This window comes from Asparagus officinalis, chromosome 3, assembly GCF_001876935.1.
Source record: "Asparagus officinalis chromosome 3, Aspof.V1, whole genome shotgun sequence".
In the NCBI taxonomy this organism is placed as follows: domain Eukaryota; kingdom Viridiplantae; phylum Streptophyta; class Magnoliopsida; order Asparagales; family Asparagaceae; genus Asparagus; species Asparagus officinalis.
In genome coordinates, this window is record NC_033796.1 from 11,882,529 (window position 1) to 11,899,749 (window position 17,221).

Genomic DNA, 17,221 nt, shown 5'->3' on the forward strand with positions numbered 1-17,221 from the left:
GCCCGAAGCCAATGGCTTCTCAATTCTCATAGAAGTAAATTTGCAAAAAAACCCTTCTCTTTAATAACAGTTACAAATAGTCACCGACTAAAATTCTGTTCTCCTTCTCAATCTCCCCAAAAACGCAGACAGTCTCATAATTCAGAGATCCCTTCCCCTCTCAATCTCTCTTCTCCAATTTCTTTGGGATCACGATAACCCTAGCTTGCACCGGAGTACATCTCCTCAACTGGGAGATCTCCTCACTCCTCGCTCTATATGCCTCTGCATAAAAGAGGCACCTTTGCGTTTACTCTCGATCTTCTCCCCTCAAAATTCGCGCTGTGATCTCAAAAAAGGACAACAATGGCGCTATTTCGGAGAGGTTTCGTGATCTGGGTGATATTTGGATGGTTGCTCGCATCTGGGTTTTGTGATGATGAGGAGTTCCATCGAGCGTAAGTTGAATTTCCTCAAGATTTTTGTTTTTCGGTTTGTTAATGAGTCCAATGAAAGATACTTACTGAAAAAAAATTGTTTTTTCTTGTTGCATTGTGAATTAAATTCACGAGGGTAGGTTTAATTTTCCCCATCAGTGTATATGATTGCAGTTGGCTTCTTTAAATCTTTTATCATGCATGTGTTTATAAACAGATTAAATAATTGTAAATTGTCTCAAATAATGGATTTATTAGTATGAAGCAGTGACTTAGCGGATACAAAAAGTACAAGATAGAGATGATCTAATTAGAATTTCCGCTAAACCCAATCCAAGCATAATATTATTGGTAAAGGTTTAGAAAAACTTCAGTGAGTTGCTAAAACTAGGTTATACCACTTTTCACATGCATCTACGAAGCATAACATTGAAAAGAGAAAATCAAGTCCCCACCTTTTTTCTTTTGTGGATATTTGGGTGGAGTTGGAGGACTTTTGCAGCAAGCCACTGATGAGAAAAGACTTAAAACATAATGCATTAAACAAATATTGTAGTCGAATTAAAGGTCCTTAATAGAATAGTTTCACTCACAGAATTTTTATTTAATTAGGATAGATATTGAACAACTTAGAGGCCTAAATATCCATGTTTCTTACTTTCCTAACTGCCCTTTTCTACTGACTTGGTTGCTTATGGTAGAATGTTGCATCTTCCCTACTCACTATTATCGAAAGGCTGTGTTCTTATTTTTAAAATATACCATTTTGTTATCTAAAGATCTAACCGTTCTCGTAGTTTAGCGATGCTGACACATCATTCATCTGCAAACATCAGTGTTAAATTGCTCCATATTTTCCTTTGAACTGTGTCCAAAGATCTCTGCATATTTCTTTGTACTTACTGATTATCACATCCACAGGTTTCCAATTGTGGAGCCAGATTCTGGTCATACCAAACTTCGTCTTTCAAGAGAAGGCCTGCGTGTTATTGAAAGAATTACAACTCCTATAGCAGTAGTTGGCGTAAGTTGGTTTTTCCTTGGTCTTTATACGATATCCAGTAATAAGAGCATGAAGCTGAGCACTCAATTGTTACAACATATGGTAGACTTCATTCCCTAGAAGTAAAGAGAACAAAGGAAATGAAAAACACTACTTTTTGTCGCTAAACTTTTACTTAGCAGTTTTTAATCTTTATTTGTCGTGTAGAAAACAAAGTTGTAGCTAACTACATACAGGATATCAACCATGACAGCCATGTACTAAGAAGGTTCCATAATATAAATCCTGTTTCCTAAGTAATGTGATAAGACTTGTTGGTCGATGTCATAGTTGAAGTAAATTTGTTGACAAAATTTTTCATATTAATAGGAGAAGTAAACTGGTCATTAAGTTAATCATGATTGACCTTGGTAGCATTCTTGTTCATTGTGGTACCTAATGTGGGAGAATTTTATTGTTTGTTTCTTGTCTAATATGTAACTTGATTTCTCCCCCCATCTTTGGTGCACTGTACAACGCACGTTGATTTCTTTATGGCTCCAATACCAGTGTCTGAATCATGTTGAATGCAGCCACTCTAATAAAAGTTCTAATGACTGTAAGGAATTAAATTAGTTGTGAATTGAATTGGTCTACTTAATTAGTTGATTTGTTCAATCAAAATTATATTGTTAGAGACCATTGGCCATGTTTATGTCATAGTTACATGGTGCGCTGTACGTAGCCGGTCGTCGTACGAATTCGGGTACACATTTCGAGACTTTGAAATTTTGGATTCGACAGGGGTAGCTTGCTTTGATACGCAAGTTCGATATAGGATACAATGTAATTTTTTCTAGGTACGCTTATCATTTTTCAAAGCGTATAGTAGGAAATCAGAAACTAGAAAACTAATTATGCATTTCAATATTTTTTGCATACACAATATTTTAATACTTCATTTTTATAATTTATGAATACATAAAATTAAAATATTAAATATTGGACAACCTCTTTATAAATTTTTTCTATTTTGCAACTTGTTCCCCCTTAACATCAAGTGCATCTTATGTTAATTCCGAGTTCAAATAATTCTATCTAAACTCCTCCAACTTACTTGAAGAGTCCTCCAAGTTATCATTACTGCGATTCATATCCCATCCTTTATATGGATCGACTTTGTAATTATCACAAAATCGTGACAACAGGCGAATGTTTAAATGGATGAATACTAACTTATACGCCCTTCCACTGTTCAATCCATTCCTTTTCACACTATAAATGTAGGAATAAATAAGTACTCCAAATTCTCTCAGCTAAAGAGCTACTAATAGGCCGAGACAAAATCTTCTTAGTAACATCAGTTAAAAAAATAATGATCTAGAAATTAGTTATTAACTTTGAATAACTTCCACATATTGGAAGAATACTTTCAATAATATTATCGAAACGTATGGCCACTTGGCTAAGAAACAACACACACATATCTATCCATATACCCTAGACTATAGAAGCGTGTTGTTTCTTGTCTCAGTTTACTTTGCTTCAATTTTCATATATGCATATGCACACACATATCTATCCCTATACCTAGACTATAGAAGTTTGCTGTTTCTTGTCTCAGTTTACTTTGCTTCAATTTTCATGCATATATGAAAAGTACTCCACGTTGTTTCAGAAAAGAAACAACAGCTGTAGTTCCTGGAAACTTCCTAAGCTACTTAAAAAGAAGACATGGCTTCTGTCTAGACATTTTTTAAAGAACATTTTAGAAAGTCAGAGTCAAATTTGGATATGGCCACTTGGCTTTGGTTTTGGGCAGTAACTGCTTTGTATTTTTGTAGATATGTGGCTTACCTTCTTGGTAAGGTGAAAAACTTTCCTCAATGTCTTGCTTATGCCATGTGGTCTGCTATTGCAGGCAGTTGTATACTCTTTGGTTTCCCTTTGAGTTTGCTCTGTCTCAATTTGTTGTCATATTTGTCTGAAAGATATTCATTTGTGAGTGGGATCTTATCTATCTTGTGGTGAATTTGCTGTTTTTCCATACATAATTCTTGAAGCATGAACGGATGAACCACTACTTACGATATAGGACGTTTAGACGTCCAGCTTCAATTATATATTTTTTTCCTTCATATAAATGGTTTGCCAAGTCTTCCTTACAGCGATTGTGATCTCAGGTTATTGGTCCATACCGCTCAGGAAAATCGTTTCTTCTTAATCAACTTCTCTCCCTTCCATGTGATAAAGGTGCATTCTTTTGCTTATTTTTACTTCCTTGAATTAAACTAGTAATATCTGAACTAATAAAGGGATATCCATTTGCAGGTTTTGGAGTTGGACATATGCGTGATACGAAGACGAAAGGTTAATAAGTAAAAGAAGCTCCATTGATCTCTGTTTTTTCTTTGTCACAAGCTTGATATCAGTATATCACTGACAACACTTTGTGTTATGCAGGAATATGGGTTTGGGGTACACCAGTTGAAATGACTATTGATGGACAAAAAGTCTCTGTCCTATACATTGATACCGAAGGATTTGAAAGTGTTGGAAAGTCAAATGTCTATGATGACAGGTTTGGTCTTACTTTCATGCATAACTAGACTTTTGGCAAGCGTCTTGTAAAATTTCTTCAGCATAGTCACCAAAAAGTAAAAAAAAAACATTCTCATAATTTTAACTTTGGGCATGTAGTGAAAACGCTTATATTGTCAAAGGTCCCTGCCATAGTTACACAGTACGCAACACATAGCGGGTCAAAGTATGAATTCGGATACACAATTTGCCACTTAGAAAATTTAGATTCGTTAGGGGGTAGCTTGCTTCGATATGCAAGTTCGGTTAGTGGCACATTGTAAATTTTTTCCTAGTGTAATTAAAGTTTTTCAGAGTATATAGTAGAAAACTAGAAGCTAATTATGAATTTTAATATTTTTTCATACAAAATATTTAAATACTTCTTTTTGATGGAATTTGTTTCTTAGTTCTGTTTTTTATATAGAGCTCGTTTTAGGATCATGGCTTCGTTTTAAATTTAATTAACATACATGTTTAGTTGCAGTCATCAGCTCATATACTCTATTGTGTGTCTCACTTCACTTAATTGCACACATTGCATTGCGTCTTGCGCACGTGCACTAAAAGAGACTTTGCATCTAGCATACTTGTATGTGGTACGCCAATTTTGGGGAACCGGTTTGTGTATCGGAGGGAATCGGTTCGCAAATGTACATGGAATCGGTTCACAGGAACCGTACGACGGTTCGAGGGGGTGTCTAGGGAATCGTGCAACGATGGTCCTTGTACTATACCAAAACTCCGAAATTGTGCTGAGGATTGAGGGTTAAAAATTTATATTCTAGTGTGCTTAGTAGGTTGAGCACCCTTTTCCTATGGGGTGAAACCTGGACTCATACAACAATATCATTTTCTAAAATTGTTTTAAATTCGTGGCCAATAAGATTTGAAGTTTTGAACATTGCTCTGATATCATGCTAAAGGTCCCTTCCCTTGTATCAAAAACTCCAAAGTTATGGTGAGGATTGAGGACTCCAAAGTTGTGGTGAGGGTTATAATTTTAATACTCATTAAGGGTCAGATGTAAAACTTTTTTTTACATAGGATGATAGGAATGACAAGTACTAATTTGTTGGAAAACATTTCAAAGGTGGTATTTAATAGAATGCATGTTACTAGCTTTGTTAGAAACCATTATAAACAGAGCAGAGTAATTGACATTTTTCTGTTTTATTAGGATGTGTTAAAACTTATATGAGTCCTGAAGTTGAATAATCAAGGGTCAATATGAACAATTCTTCCTCAAAAAGAAAAAAGAAAAAAAAAGAAAAAGGAAAAAAAATTCAGTTTCTGTACAAGTCAGTGGTGCAAATGTGATCTATTATTTTTTGGAGAGTAAATTTCACAAAACCTTCTTGAATTTTGGGTTTACTTGCACAAAGCACTCTGAACTTTGAAAATTAGAGATAGCATCCCTAAACTTTGGGGAATATCACAAAGTGCCCCTCCCCTGAACTTTTAAAAAATTCCACAAAAGGACTTAAAGGATCATGGTTAATGACTAAAATATCATTTTTAAAAATAACCCCCTTTCTAATTAAAACCATAAAAACTTACCCCCTCCCCCTGTGAAAAAAATTAAAATTTCCCATTTCCCACCTCTTCTCCTACAACCCTAGAATGAAATTTACCCCAAATCCTGACGACATAGCGACGTAGAAGCGGTTGAAACTTAATTTTTGAGAGGGATTTAGTTCCAAAAAGAACTTTTCTGCTTCTCTCATTTGGGTTTTTAAAGTCGAGTTTTGATCATGGTGTTAGTCATGGCAGCAAAGTGAGACAAGTTTGTGTAGTCTTCTCTAATTTTAAAGTTTAGAGGGCATTTGTGTAAATTACCCCAAAGTTCAGATGGTTTGTGAAATTTACCCCTTTTTTGGAGGACTTATTTAAGAAGCTTACATTCTTTGCTTACATGCTGGAGGATTTTTACTCTGACTGCAATGTTAACGGCAACTAGCCACAACTTAGTATTGCTCAAGTAAAGATTAGGTCTATTTTGTTCAAATGCCTACATTTATTCTGTTCCCCTTATTTGCACAGGATTTTTGCTCTGGCGACGATCATGAGTTCTGCGCTCATATATAATCTACCTGAGACGGTTCGTTCTCTATCTGGCAGCAAACTTCGTTGGCCTTTAATGGGCACATATTAACTTCTTTGAAGGTTCTATATATACCGAACCAGAAATATTCCTTTTCATCCCATCTGTGACTACATTTTTTATGTTGGTTGTAGATTCGTGAGGCTGACATATCTCGTTTGTCATTCGCTGTTGAAATTGCGGAAGAATTCTACGGCAGGTTTGTTGCATTGCTTAATACTTTGTCATTTGTGTTCTTAATTTGTTATTCTCAGCTAATAACAGTTTGAATGTTATCTTGATGTTGCATGGTAAACAGAGTGAAGGTAATCCACTGTCTTAGTATAATGAGTTGAAATTTATATTTATTTCATGGATGTTTTAATAGCTGATATTCTGGTGCTCTCTACAGGGGCAGGATATTGCATTTCAGCCTGCTAAGCTTGTGTGGCTTATCCAACGGGATTTCCTACGTAAGTTCAGAAGCTTTTCTATTTTTCTTGTCAAGTACTTCCATATCAAATTATTAAAAACAGATGGTACTCTCTTCATCATGCAGCTTTTAGATGTTTAGTCTTGTTTTCACTTTTTTCCAATTTCACTATATGGATAGTTGGTGTTCCATGTTTGCTCAAAGTATGATTTGATGCCTTCTTACAGAAGGGAAATCCGTTCAAGAAATGGTGAATGAAGCTCTCAAACGGGTCCCCAATTTTGATGGTTAGTTTTAGTTAGATTTCATAATTGATGTGATTTTAACAAAAGTTTTCTGAAATGCATTTAATAAATCATATTTATTTGTTACTACAGGTGACAAAAACATTGATCAGGTACTTTTCTGAAATGCATTTAATAAATCATATTTATTTGTTACTACAGGTGACAAAAACATTGATCAGGTACTTCGGCATCAAATTTTATGTTGATTGGACTGCATGTGATTCTTATATGTGTCTCTATTTTCTGTTTTGTTAGGTAAACCAGATTAGGGAATCCCTTGCAATTATGGGTGATAATAGTACAGCCTTTAGCTTACCACAGGTATGCTGTTTTTGCTAATCTATGTTTGTCCTCTTTCAAGTTCAGGTCTTACGAAATCATCAGGTTTTGAAAGTAAAAAAAATCATGTGATTTGAGGATGTTTGCCTGTATACGAACAACGTACAAACTCGAAGTAGAATAGCATGTTGAACAAAACTATTAAACGGAGGTTCATTATTATCACACTAAACTACTGATCTTGATCTAAATTGTGAACAATCTTTTCTACCGAATTTGTTACATTTAAAATATTTTAAGCTGTAAACAAAGCAACTTGATGTTGGAAACTGTGGATTTTGATCTCATTTGAAAGATATCACAAAAATATTTGTCACAGGCATTTTGTATGATTTGGATCTAGTTCATCTATTTTGTTGCAAAATATATACTTTTTTAATTGATAGGATCTAAGCTTAAATCCAAATTTTAGATCCTAATCACTCATTCCCTCTATGCACACACGTGGATATTTCATGATTATGTGCTTTTCAATGCTCATTAATAGTGGTGGGATTGTTTGGCAGCCTCATCTTCAAAGAACAAAACTTTGTGATATGAATGATAGTGAGCTTGAACCGAAATATGTTGAAAGAAGGGAGCAATTGAAAGAACTTGTTGCTACTGTTATACGTCCAAAGATTGTGCAGGGAAAAACTCTTAGCGGGAAGGAGTTTGCTTCCTTGCTGGAGCAGGTGTTTCTTTAATTGCATTGCCATTTTTCTTTTTTAAGCTGTATAATTTATTTCCTGTAGTATCATCTTTCGCTTTCATGCAGCATGATCATGAGCACAATAGCTGGCATATTGTGGTTATATTGAATTGTACTCCCTAATTGGTGTTTCAGATTCTTGAAGCCTTGAACAAAGGGGAAATTCCATCTACAGGTTCTCTTGTCGAGGTCTTCAATAAGGTAATTCTGGAACGGTGCATGAAGTTGTACAATCAAAGAATGGATAAGCTGCATTTACCAGTACCAGAGAGCAAATTGGAGCAGGCTCATGATGAAGCGAAAATTGAAGCAAGAAAACTATTCGATCAACAACATTTTGGTCGCCATCATGCTAAACAGTCTATCATCAGACTTTATGAGGAAATACAGAAGGTATGCTTGTAGATTCCGGGTCAAACATTGATTAAGAAGCTTCATTTTGATAAAAAGAATGATTGATTCAATCTTTTATATTTTACACATGTTCAAAAACTTTCATATGAGTTTGACAGATCATCAATCTCCCTGCAAAATCATAATGGGAAGAATCACATAACTTTAGAAGAGATCATTGTAGTACATAATTCATTACTGAATTTAGATTATATACAAATGTCATGTTTCATGTTTGAGACTAAATCTTTTAACGTTCACAAAGTGCAGATTGCAAGGTTTCATGATTGTGTCTAGTTATACATTATCTTTGACATATCATGTTGTTGTGTAAAAACATTATGGTTTCCTCTGCAGGTTTATAGAAATTTCCTTCTGGCAAATGAATATCAATCATCAAAACTGTGTGAGGCGTTATACACACAGTGTGAGGATACAATGGACCAGCTGCAAGTCTTGAGACTTCCTTCAATGGCAAAGTTCAATGCTGGTTTTCTTCAATGTAACCGAAGTTTTGAAGAAGAGTGTGTCGGGCCTTCCAAAAAAAATTACGAACAGAGAATGTCAAAGGTCAGTATTACCCTGACACAGATGCTTGTATTTAAATCATGTCTTTGTCATTTCTTGTACATATTTTTGGAAATCCATTTAGCATTTACAATTGACATGCTTTTACTTAATTATATTTGAAATATCTTAGTTTAGGGATATGATTCAATCCATATCATGTTTGGTAAGTTTTCACCATATACAATCATGCAATATTTGTTTTCGCTGCCTGAGAATTTCAAGAGATAATTTACACAAGGGAATGTATATTGGTAGTATATAGTTATACAGATTTTGTATGAAGATACTTTTGAGGTGCTAGTAGGTGTGAATTATAGATTGCATCAAATAACCTTTACGATGTCTAAGCTATATAACCTTGGTTCTTGCAATATTTATTTGCCTTTTTGAGCTCGCTCCGCCATTCTATGGTTGCTGGAAGTAGTATCCTGAACTAGATTCTGAATGTGTCTTTCCAAAGTGAAAAATGACTCACAACCTTGCAAGATACTGTCTTTTCTAGAATGAGCTTAAATGTAAACTACAACCATAGAGGGGAAATAACTTGAGACCTTTATATATGGGTTATGCACACCCAATTTATTCATGTCATTCGCATTGCTAAATTGTAATAAAACCACTTTATATGGCGTGTTAACTGCTTGGCACTTTTGGTAGGGGGTCTTTTTGTTTCTCATTATTTGCTATTTTTATTTAAAGCTGATCTGCATGTTGCTTTTTTGTCTTCAATCTTGGTGGTTAATTTCATCACAGTAACGAATATCATTTTGGTGCTTGATTTGATTCTCATCCTAAATGCCAAGAAAAAAAAGCTAAAGAGTAGAATTATACACAAACCCTGATAAGATATTACACGACTCAAATTAAAATAGCGTCTTTGTTAGCTTTAAACTGGTTATGTTTAAATAGTTAAAAAAAATGTATCTGAATGTGAATTCTTCTTATTCTCAGATGCTTGGAAAGTCACGGACTCTTTTCATCAAAGATTACAATCACAGGCTTTTCAACTGGCTGGTGGCCTTCTCTCTCGCTACGGTAGTGGTTGGACGATTTGTCATCAAGTTCTTTTTGGTGGAGATTGGGGGATGGGTGATGTTCATCTTCCTGGAGACTTACACAAGGATGTTCTGGTCAGCAGAATCACTATATTACAATCCGGGTTGGCATTTCATTGTGGCTTCTTGGGAAACAATAGTTTATAGCCCTATTCTTGATTTGGATAGGTATTGTTCTCTACTGAATATCATTCTCTCTATATTAAGATTTGCATGATAAAGCTTAAAACATTCTTATTCCTGTTATGTAACAGATGGGCGATTCCTATTGGAGTGTTGATATTGATTTTGCTCCTATATTGGCGGTGCTATGGGAGGAGGAAACACGGTTCTCGCTCTCTATTGCCCCTGTACAACAGCTCTCACAAAAGTGGCTCCACTCGTCCAAGATCTGATTGAACAAAATAGATCTAGTCTTAAGCTTTGCCACCCTGGATGGTCACCTTCTTTTTATGGTGCCCTGCCGATGAATTGAAGATTCTGCCTGCATACTGATTTATGGTGGCAGAGATATAGAAAGCCTCTGAGAGCACTGTGCATTCAACTGTAAGCATTTGTTATATTATCAAGGAAGCACATGCTGCTTTACAAACAGTTCATATTTATTTCTAGATTCTTTGTTACAGTCGTCCTTGTACCTTTGGTTCTTTCCACTAAATCTTTAAATTTAAATGCATATTCTTCTGATAAACTATTATACATGCATACTATATTATGCCAGCTCATCATCATCATGAGTAATATTCATCTTAGTGATCTGTCTTTTTGTTACTCATGTTTTTCAGGCTTTGATTCTCGACCCTTTTTAGCATGTTCCAAGTGAATATAAATGATCATTCTTTTGATCTTCTTTGGAATGTGATTATGTTGGATCACTAACTTGCATTGATTTGATTTGTATTAGTTACCTCACAATTTGATCTCCATGTGTATCAAAAAAATATTTGGAAAAGAATAACTAATTAGTTTCTACTTGCTAGTGCCCTCTAAATTTAATTTCTATTGTCTATTTTGCAACTTTTGTATTTAATCCACTACCCACTTTCCTCTATCTGACATTTCACCATCTTTTATGCCCATATACCATGTTACTTTCCATGCTTATGGTTGTTTTTCCATCAGATGAGGAGTGAATACTACTGTTGTATCATTGATATCCAAGAGTTCCAAGATTTAGCTCAAACCTTTAGTAGGTTAAGCTGTCCGAACAGGGTTTTGAGCTTTGAGCCGATCTTTGCAGTCTTCATTGAGGTTTTTCATAAGGATAATCAATCAACCTGCATCACCTAGGAGAAGTTAGGGATACTCGCATGAAGGTGACAACCCTTGGTAAGGATGACAGGTTGCCACCCAACTAAGAAGAATTAAAGTGAGAATCAGAGTCCCGGGATTTATATGTCAACAATATATATTCCTGGGTTCAACAATTTATTTAAGTTGGCTATACCTATGGTGATGACTTGGTCCACACCTGGCATAAGACATGTTAACATCATATACACTGCCATAGGTCCACTTAGTATTGTTGACATCCCATTAAACCATTGCCAGAGTGGAATTGATGATGGAGAAACCTTTTCTTTCCCCATCCTAATATAATTCTGTCACATGGTAGGCTAAATTTGAAGATAAAAAAGAGAAGACAAAGTTGGGATGTTAAACAAGGCACATGATTTTGATAGGAAAGGCGTCAAAACAAGCAAACCCTGCCGGCATGTTTGGATTATTTTTCGCGGTGAAGAAGAGGGTAGAGGTGCTGATGAACTGGTCAAATCAAACCTGGAGAGAGAATATGGGTTTTGTGAAGCTTGAAATCTTCATGAATTCAAATTGGTGGGTCTGAAGAAAACTGAAGAAAATAAGAATATAATTCTTGTTCATTCAAAACTTCAAACATAGAGAAGCTTAAGGCTTTAAACATGATCAAATTTAAGCGTGTGATACATTGGATTCAATGTACACTTTACAATGTTAGCTAACTTAGCACAACAACTTTCTCACTAACAGGGATTGTGATTGCTTCTTATAGCGGAAGTCATTGTTCAATTAGTTATGAGCTGACCAAATAAACTAACAATAAGCTTTCCTTGCATCTCGAGGGTCTCACTTGCATTAGAGAAGCCCCCTTCTGGTCTCAGTCCTCCACTAGAGTCATCAGTGGCAAACTCACCAACGCCTTTCCTCCATTATAATTAGGACTGTGGCTCTCATAGTAGCTCAGTAACTGTGACACAGTCGTACTTGACTCGTATGTATAGAATTGGAAATTTAGATAGTCTATAATATCTGCATAATTCTTCCATAGAGCTAAATACTGACTCTGGACTTGGTCACTACTCACCAGCAAAAGGAGCAATAGAAGCAAATGATACCACACCATTTTTCTTCATTGTTGTCAGCAGCTGACCCATACACTCTGCAACAGTGTCAAGAGTCAGGATTGCAGTGTTCATCATTGATATCAAATTATCAATTCCATCCAAATTGTATTACTCGATGATTTTTGTTGGTGAAGAGACTGTTGCTAACCCAAGAATGAAAAGAGGTAGGGTTGAAGTAGGCATTGCCTATTACCAACAAGACTGAATGCTACGCTATTGTTCTGTTTAATGGCTGTCACACGGGAAGGGTTGAGGTTACTAGAGTCCCAAAAAATGTTGAACTCTGTTCGTGGGAGTTGATTGGATCTGGTATAATCTATGGCAATGGAGAGGATGAAGTGAAAATCTACGCTTGGGTTTATGGGTAATGAGAAAACTTGACACCCTTGAACTCTGCACCAGTGTACTCTGTAAAGGGATTGGAGACTTGAGATGAATATGAAAGTGAGAGGAAGATTAGGAGAGTTGGGGAGAGGTAACTTTGTGAAGCCATTGGAGATGTAAGAGAGATCTGCGCTTGTGTTTTGGTGATGAATGAATCCTGAATGTTGGTATTTATAGAAGGAAATGTAGGGCTTGGTCTTTGATTGGTTAGTGAAGAACAAGAAGTTGATTTGTCTAGTCTTAGCTTCTTGTATGAGAATAATTTAAACAAGAAGGATTTGTTGATTAGTTAAGCAGGTATTGCTGTTCTTTTCAACTATCTATCCTACCTATTTGTCTAATACTGGTATTGAACATATTGGAGTTTGAGGTTTGCTTTTCTGTTCTATATAATGCTTTACACGTTGGTTGGAATCTACTTGTATTAAAAAAAAAGTCCTGAAGTTTTATTTTATAGATCAGTCTATTTTTCTTGTCTCATACTACTAGATAGATTAGAATTAACAGTATTGAATAGGGTCTCTCTTTTGAAGTACTTCACAATTTGGTTGGAGCCTATTAGACTCCCCTTTCTTAGGAATAGTTATACAGAGCTATGATTGAACATTGAAAGTTCAGTGAAGGAGCTCATGAAAACGAACCTTTAGGAAAATGATTTTCAACTTCGTTCTAATATGCCTCTTTACTTCTCGGGAAATAATTGCCTATGGCATCTTCTTGAATTTGAATCCTCATCTCCTCTTTTAGCACTCCTTTCATGACTACTATTCTTTTGAATATCTGTAATAATGTAGACATATTATATTCCAAATGTTTCAGAATTTTTTCCTTAAATGTGTATGATTGTTCCTTCGAGTTTTTGGTGTGATAGTACAACCAATATCTGTTTGATTCAATTCTTTTCCTACATCTCATTCATAGAAGCTCTCCACTTTTCGGTCAGTGTTAATATTTCTAGAAGATTGGAGGAAACTTGAAGAGTTTAGTTCACATGAGAGTTGCAAATTCAAACCCACATATCAATATGATTCATATTTAGTGAACTGAAGTGTACATCTACACAATTTTGAACTTAAGCATACATAAGATGACATAATTTGCATCTCTTACACCAATATCTATTATCTGACTTTTACCTCTCAATGATCACTTGCAAGCGTAGTTTGGGATATCTTCTCATAGCGAAACCCATTGTTCATCGAGTCATCAGCAGACCAGATGAATATACCATGAAGCTTTCCTTGCATCTTCAAGCAATTGCAGGCACTAAAAAAATCTCCCTTCTGGTATTAGTTCTCCACTAGTCTTATCAGTAGCAAAGCTTGCCAAAACCTTACCCCTTTATAATTAGCACTCTGTTGTTCAAAATAGTTCAGAAACTGAGACACCGTCGTGCTTGAATCATATGCATAGAATTGAAAGTTAACGTAATTGATAACGTGCCCATATTTCCACCACAACCGTAAGTAATGAGCCTAAACTTGATCATCATCATATGGAGCTGTCAAAGCAAATGATATGACACCATTATTCTTTAGAGTCATTACCAACTGACCGATACATTCAGCGAATGTCTCTGGATCAGTCTTAAAGTGTTCATAGTCAATATCAATACCATCCAAAGTATACTGCTTGATGATCTTTGTTAATCAAGAAACTGCATTATTGACCCAAGCATTGACAAAGGATTAAAGTAGGAGTAGCCATTGCCAACACTGCCACCGCCGAGGCTAAGTGCAACCTTGACATTTTTATGGGTATCTTTGATGGTGGTGACACTGTAGGGGTGAGATTGTCGGTGTCCTAAAAAATGTTGAAGTCATCGTTGGTTGGAGATGGGTCAGAGGTCGTGTAGTCGATGACGAAGGAGAGGATGAAGTGGACGTCGACATTGGGGTTTATGGGGACGTCGGAGAATTTGACACCGTTGAATTCTGCACCGATGTATTCTCTGAAAAGGGTGGAGGTTGATGGAGATGAAGATAATGGTGAGGGTAATAAATGAAGGAAGAGGGACAAGAGGATGAGGTTTGTTGAAGCCATTTGATGATTGATTGTTTTGGTGAGGAAATGGGAGGGGGTTTTGAGTGAATTTATAAGGCTATTGATTTGTTGAGGGCAATAGACGAGACAGAGGATTTTGGGAGCGTGTGACCTTGGTTAATTCTTGCGGTTCTTGCGGAGGTTAAGGGATTGATGTGAAATGTTGATTGGTTTCTTGCTTTCTGATATGGATTTATTGATGAATTTTACCGGCGCCGCTGGCTTATTTGAAGATAAAGTAGAGTTTTTTTTTGGAGAAAAAAATGATAATAAGAGTTCTGAGGTTTATATGTCAAGAATCTCTGTCCTTAGGTGGAATAGTTTATTTTAAGTTGCTTATAAGTTATACCTATGGTGGTCGTTTGGGGATTTGGATCCTCTCCACTACAAAAAAGTAGTGGAAAGACCACTACTTTTAATCTCAATCGTTAATTACTTATTAGACGGTTATGATACAATCTAAATCTAACACTCACCATATCCCTTATTCCTAATTTGCACTCAAAGAAAAAATCACAACCACCAACTAGATAATCAATGGTTGTGATTATGTAGTGGTTCCTCCACTGCCTTTTAGATAGTGGAGAGGATCCGAATCCGTCGTTTGGTCCCCAACTGGCATGATAGATGTTATCATATACAATGTCCAAGGTCCACTTAGTTGTTGACGGCCACATCAAACCATAACTAAGTAGAATTAATTATGGAAGGGGGCTTTTCTTTCCCAATTCTAATAATGATACTATTGCAAGGTTTGGCTAAATTTGAAGATAAAGAAGAAAAGACAAAGTTGGTGTGTTAAACAAAGCACATGATTTTGACGGGAAGGGCAACAGAACAACCATCTCTGACGACATGTTTGGATAATTTTTTATCTGAAGAAACTGAAAGAGGTGCTAGCTAGTTGGTTGAACTCAAACCTGGACAGAATTGAGTTATTTTGTGAAGCTTGAAATCTTCCTGAATTCAAATGGGTAAGGTCTGAAGAACAACTGAAGAAAATAGGAAAGGTTATAACTCCTAATGATGCAAAACTTCAAATATAGAGAAGCTTAATATCTTTTAACATAGTCAAATTTTAACGTGTGATACATTGGATTCAAATGTACTTTACGAGGAAACATTGATAATCATGGTCAGATCTATTAACTTGCCAATAGGGATTGTGACTGCTTCTCATAGGGAAAGCCATTGCTCAAGGAGTCATCTGCCGACCAAATAAAGATACCATGAAGCTTTCCTTGCATCTTGAGGGTCTCACTGGCATTAAAGAAGCCACCACTCGGTCTCAGTCCTCCGCTAGAGTCATCAGTGGCAAAACTCACCAAAACCTTTCCACCTTTGTAATTTGCACTTTGGGTCTCATAATAGCCCAGAAACTGAGAGACAGTCGTGCTCGAATCATAGGCGTAGAATTGGAAGTTCACATAATCTATAACATCTGCATAGTTTTTCCATAAAGCTAAATAGTGGTTCTGGACTTCGTCACTAGCAAAAGGAGCTATAGAAGCAAATGATATCACACTATTTTTCTTCAGCGTTGTCAGCAACTGACCTATACACTCTGCGAAAGTGTCAGAGTCACCACTGAAATGTTCATAGTCGATATCAATTCCATCCAGATTGTATTCCTCGATGATTTTTGTTAGTGAAGAGACTGCGTTGCTAACCCAAGAATCAATGGAGGAAGCATTAAAGTAGGCATCACTGTCACGAACACTATTACCACCGAGACTTAGTGCTACCTTTACATTGCTATAGTTCTGTTTAATGGCAATAACACTGGAAGGAGTGAGGTTAGTAGAGTCCCAAAATACGTTAAAGTCTCCATTGGTGGGAGTTGGATTTGGTGTTGTAGTATAATCTATGGCAAAGGAGAGGATGAAGTGAAAATCTACGTTAGGATTTATGGGGACATCGGAGAACTTGACACCCTTGAACTCTGCGCCTATGTATTCTGTGAAGAGGCTGGAGGCTTGAGATGAGTATGAGAGTGTGAGGAAGATGAGGAGAGTTTGTAAGAGGAGAGCTTGTGAAGACATTGGAGATAGAGAGATTTGGGCTTGTGTTTGTGATGAATGAATCCTGGGCCTGGGTATTATATAGTTAAATTTGCAAGAAAACTGGACTTAGTCTATGATTGGTTGGTGAAGAATAGGAAGTTGATTTGTCTAGTGTCTACTTTTTTTATGAGAATATTCAAATGATAAGGATGCGTGGATTATTTGAGGAGGTACTGCTGTTCTTTTCAACCATCTTCAATAAATGTTCATAGCCGAACCCCGAGTTTTTGGGCTAAACAAGTGAAAATGTGTCCACCACCGTGATATTAGACAAAATTTTCTGTCTCTCTATCTATTATCTATTTTCTAATATTGATATTATAAACATATCAAAGTGTTAAGTTTGCCTTTTTTTTGTTTTTATGTAGTGTTTTACATATTAGTTCAGAATCTACTCGTTATTTAGTAATCCTAAAATTTTATTTTATTGATCCATCTATCGTATGAAATAGTGATACTATTAAAGAGTACTAAAGTACATTACAATACAATTTGATTGACTAAACAATAGCAGTTTTGTA

General features: G+C 35.9%; 2 protein-coding genes and 2 pseudogenes across 4 annotated transcripts; 1 reads left to right on the forward strand and 3 right to left on the reverse strand.

Moving 5' to 3' along the window:
• Positions 95-10,520, forward strand: LOC109833017 (guanylate-binding protein 4). Of its 3 annotated transcripts, none has more exons than XM_020400544.1 (17): positions 95-437; positions 1,338-1,440; positions 3,582-3,651; positions 3,730-3,768; positions 3,862-3,979; positions 6,022-6,079; positions 6,217-6,281; positions 6,381-6,387; positions 6,474-6,534; positions 6,722-6,781; positions 6,941-6,960; positions 7,037-7,102; positions 7,627-7,794; positions 7,947-8,204; positions 8,562-8,774; positions 9,726-9,997; positions 10,084-10,520. In XM_020400544.1, exons 1-17 carry the CDS (start codon positions 346-348, stop codon positions 10,226-10,228), a joined length of 1,815 nt encoding a protein of 604 aa, XP_020256133.1. In that variant the 5' UTR covers positions 95-345; the 3' UTR covers positions 10,229-10,520. The 3 variants fall into 3 exon arrangements, with proteins under 3 accessions (XP_020256133.1, XP_020256132.1, XP_020256134.1); XM_020400543.1 differs by lacking the exon at positions 6,941-6,960 and adding an exon at positions 6,872-6,891 and having other exon boundaries at positions 96-437; XM_020400545.1 differs by lacking the exons at positions 95-437; positions 1,338-1,440; positions 6,941-6,960 and adding an exon at positions 6,872-6,891 and having other exon boundaries at positions 3,576-3,651; positions 3,730-3,776.
• LOC109834629 lies at positions 11,810-12,949 on the reverse strand (annotated as a pseudogene).
• Positions 13,734-14,637, reverse strand: LOC109834630 (annotated as a pseudogene).
• On the reverse strand, positions 15,681-16,693 carry LOC109832085 (chitinase 2-like). Its single transcript, XM_020399529.1, has one exon. It carries the CDS (start codon positions 16,677-16,679, stop codon positions 15,783-15,785), a length of 897 nt encoding a protein of 298 aa, XP_020255118.1. The 5' UTR covers positions 16,680-16,693; the 3' UTR covers positions 15,681-15,782.

What these genes read in the sequence shown, in the direction of transcription:
- LOC109833017 (XM_020400544.1), top strand. Translation starts at nt 346, where the DNA reads ATGGCGCTATTTCGGAGAGGTTTCGTGATCTGGGTGATATTTGGATGG. An exon ending in TCAAATGTCTATGATGACAG is followed by an intron (nt 3,980 to 6,021) that starts GTTTGGTCTTAC and finishes TTATTTGCACAG; the next exon opens with GATTTTTGCTCTGGCGACGA. An exon ending in ACGAACAGAGAATGTCAAAG is followed by an intron (nt 8,775 to 9,725) that starts GTCAGTATTACC and finishes TCTTATTCTCAG; the next exon opens with ATGCTTGGAAAGTCACGGAC.
- LOC109832085 (XM_020399529.1), bottom strand. Translation starts at nt 16,679, where the DNA reads ATGTCTTCACAAGCTCTCCTCTTACAAACTCTCCTCATCTTCCTCACA.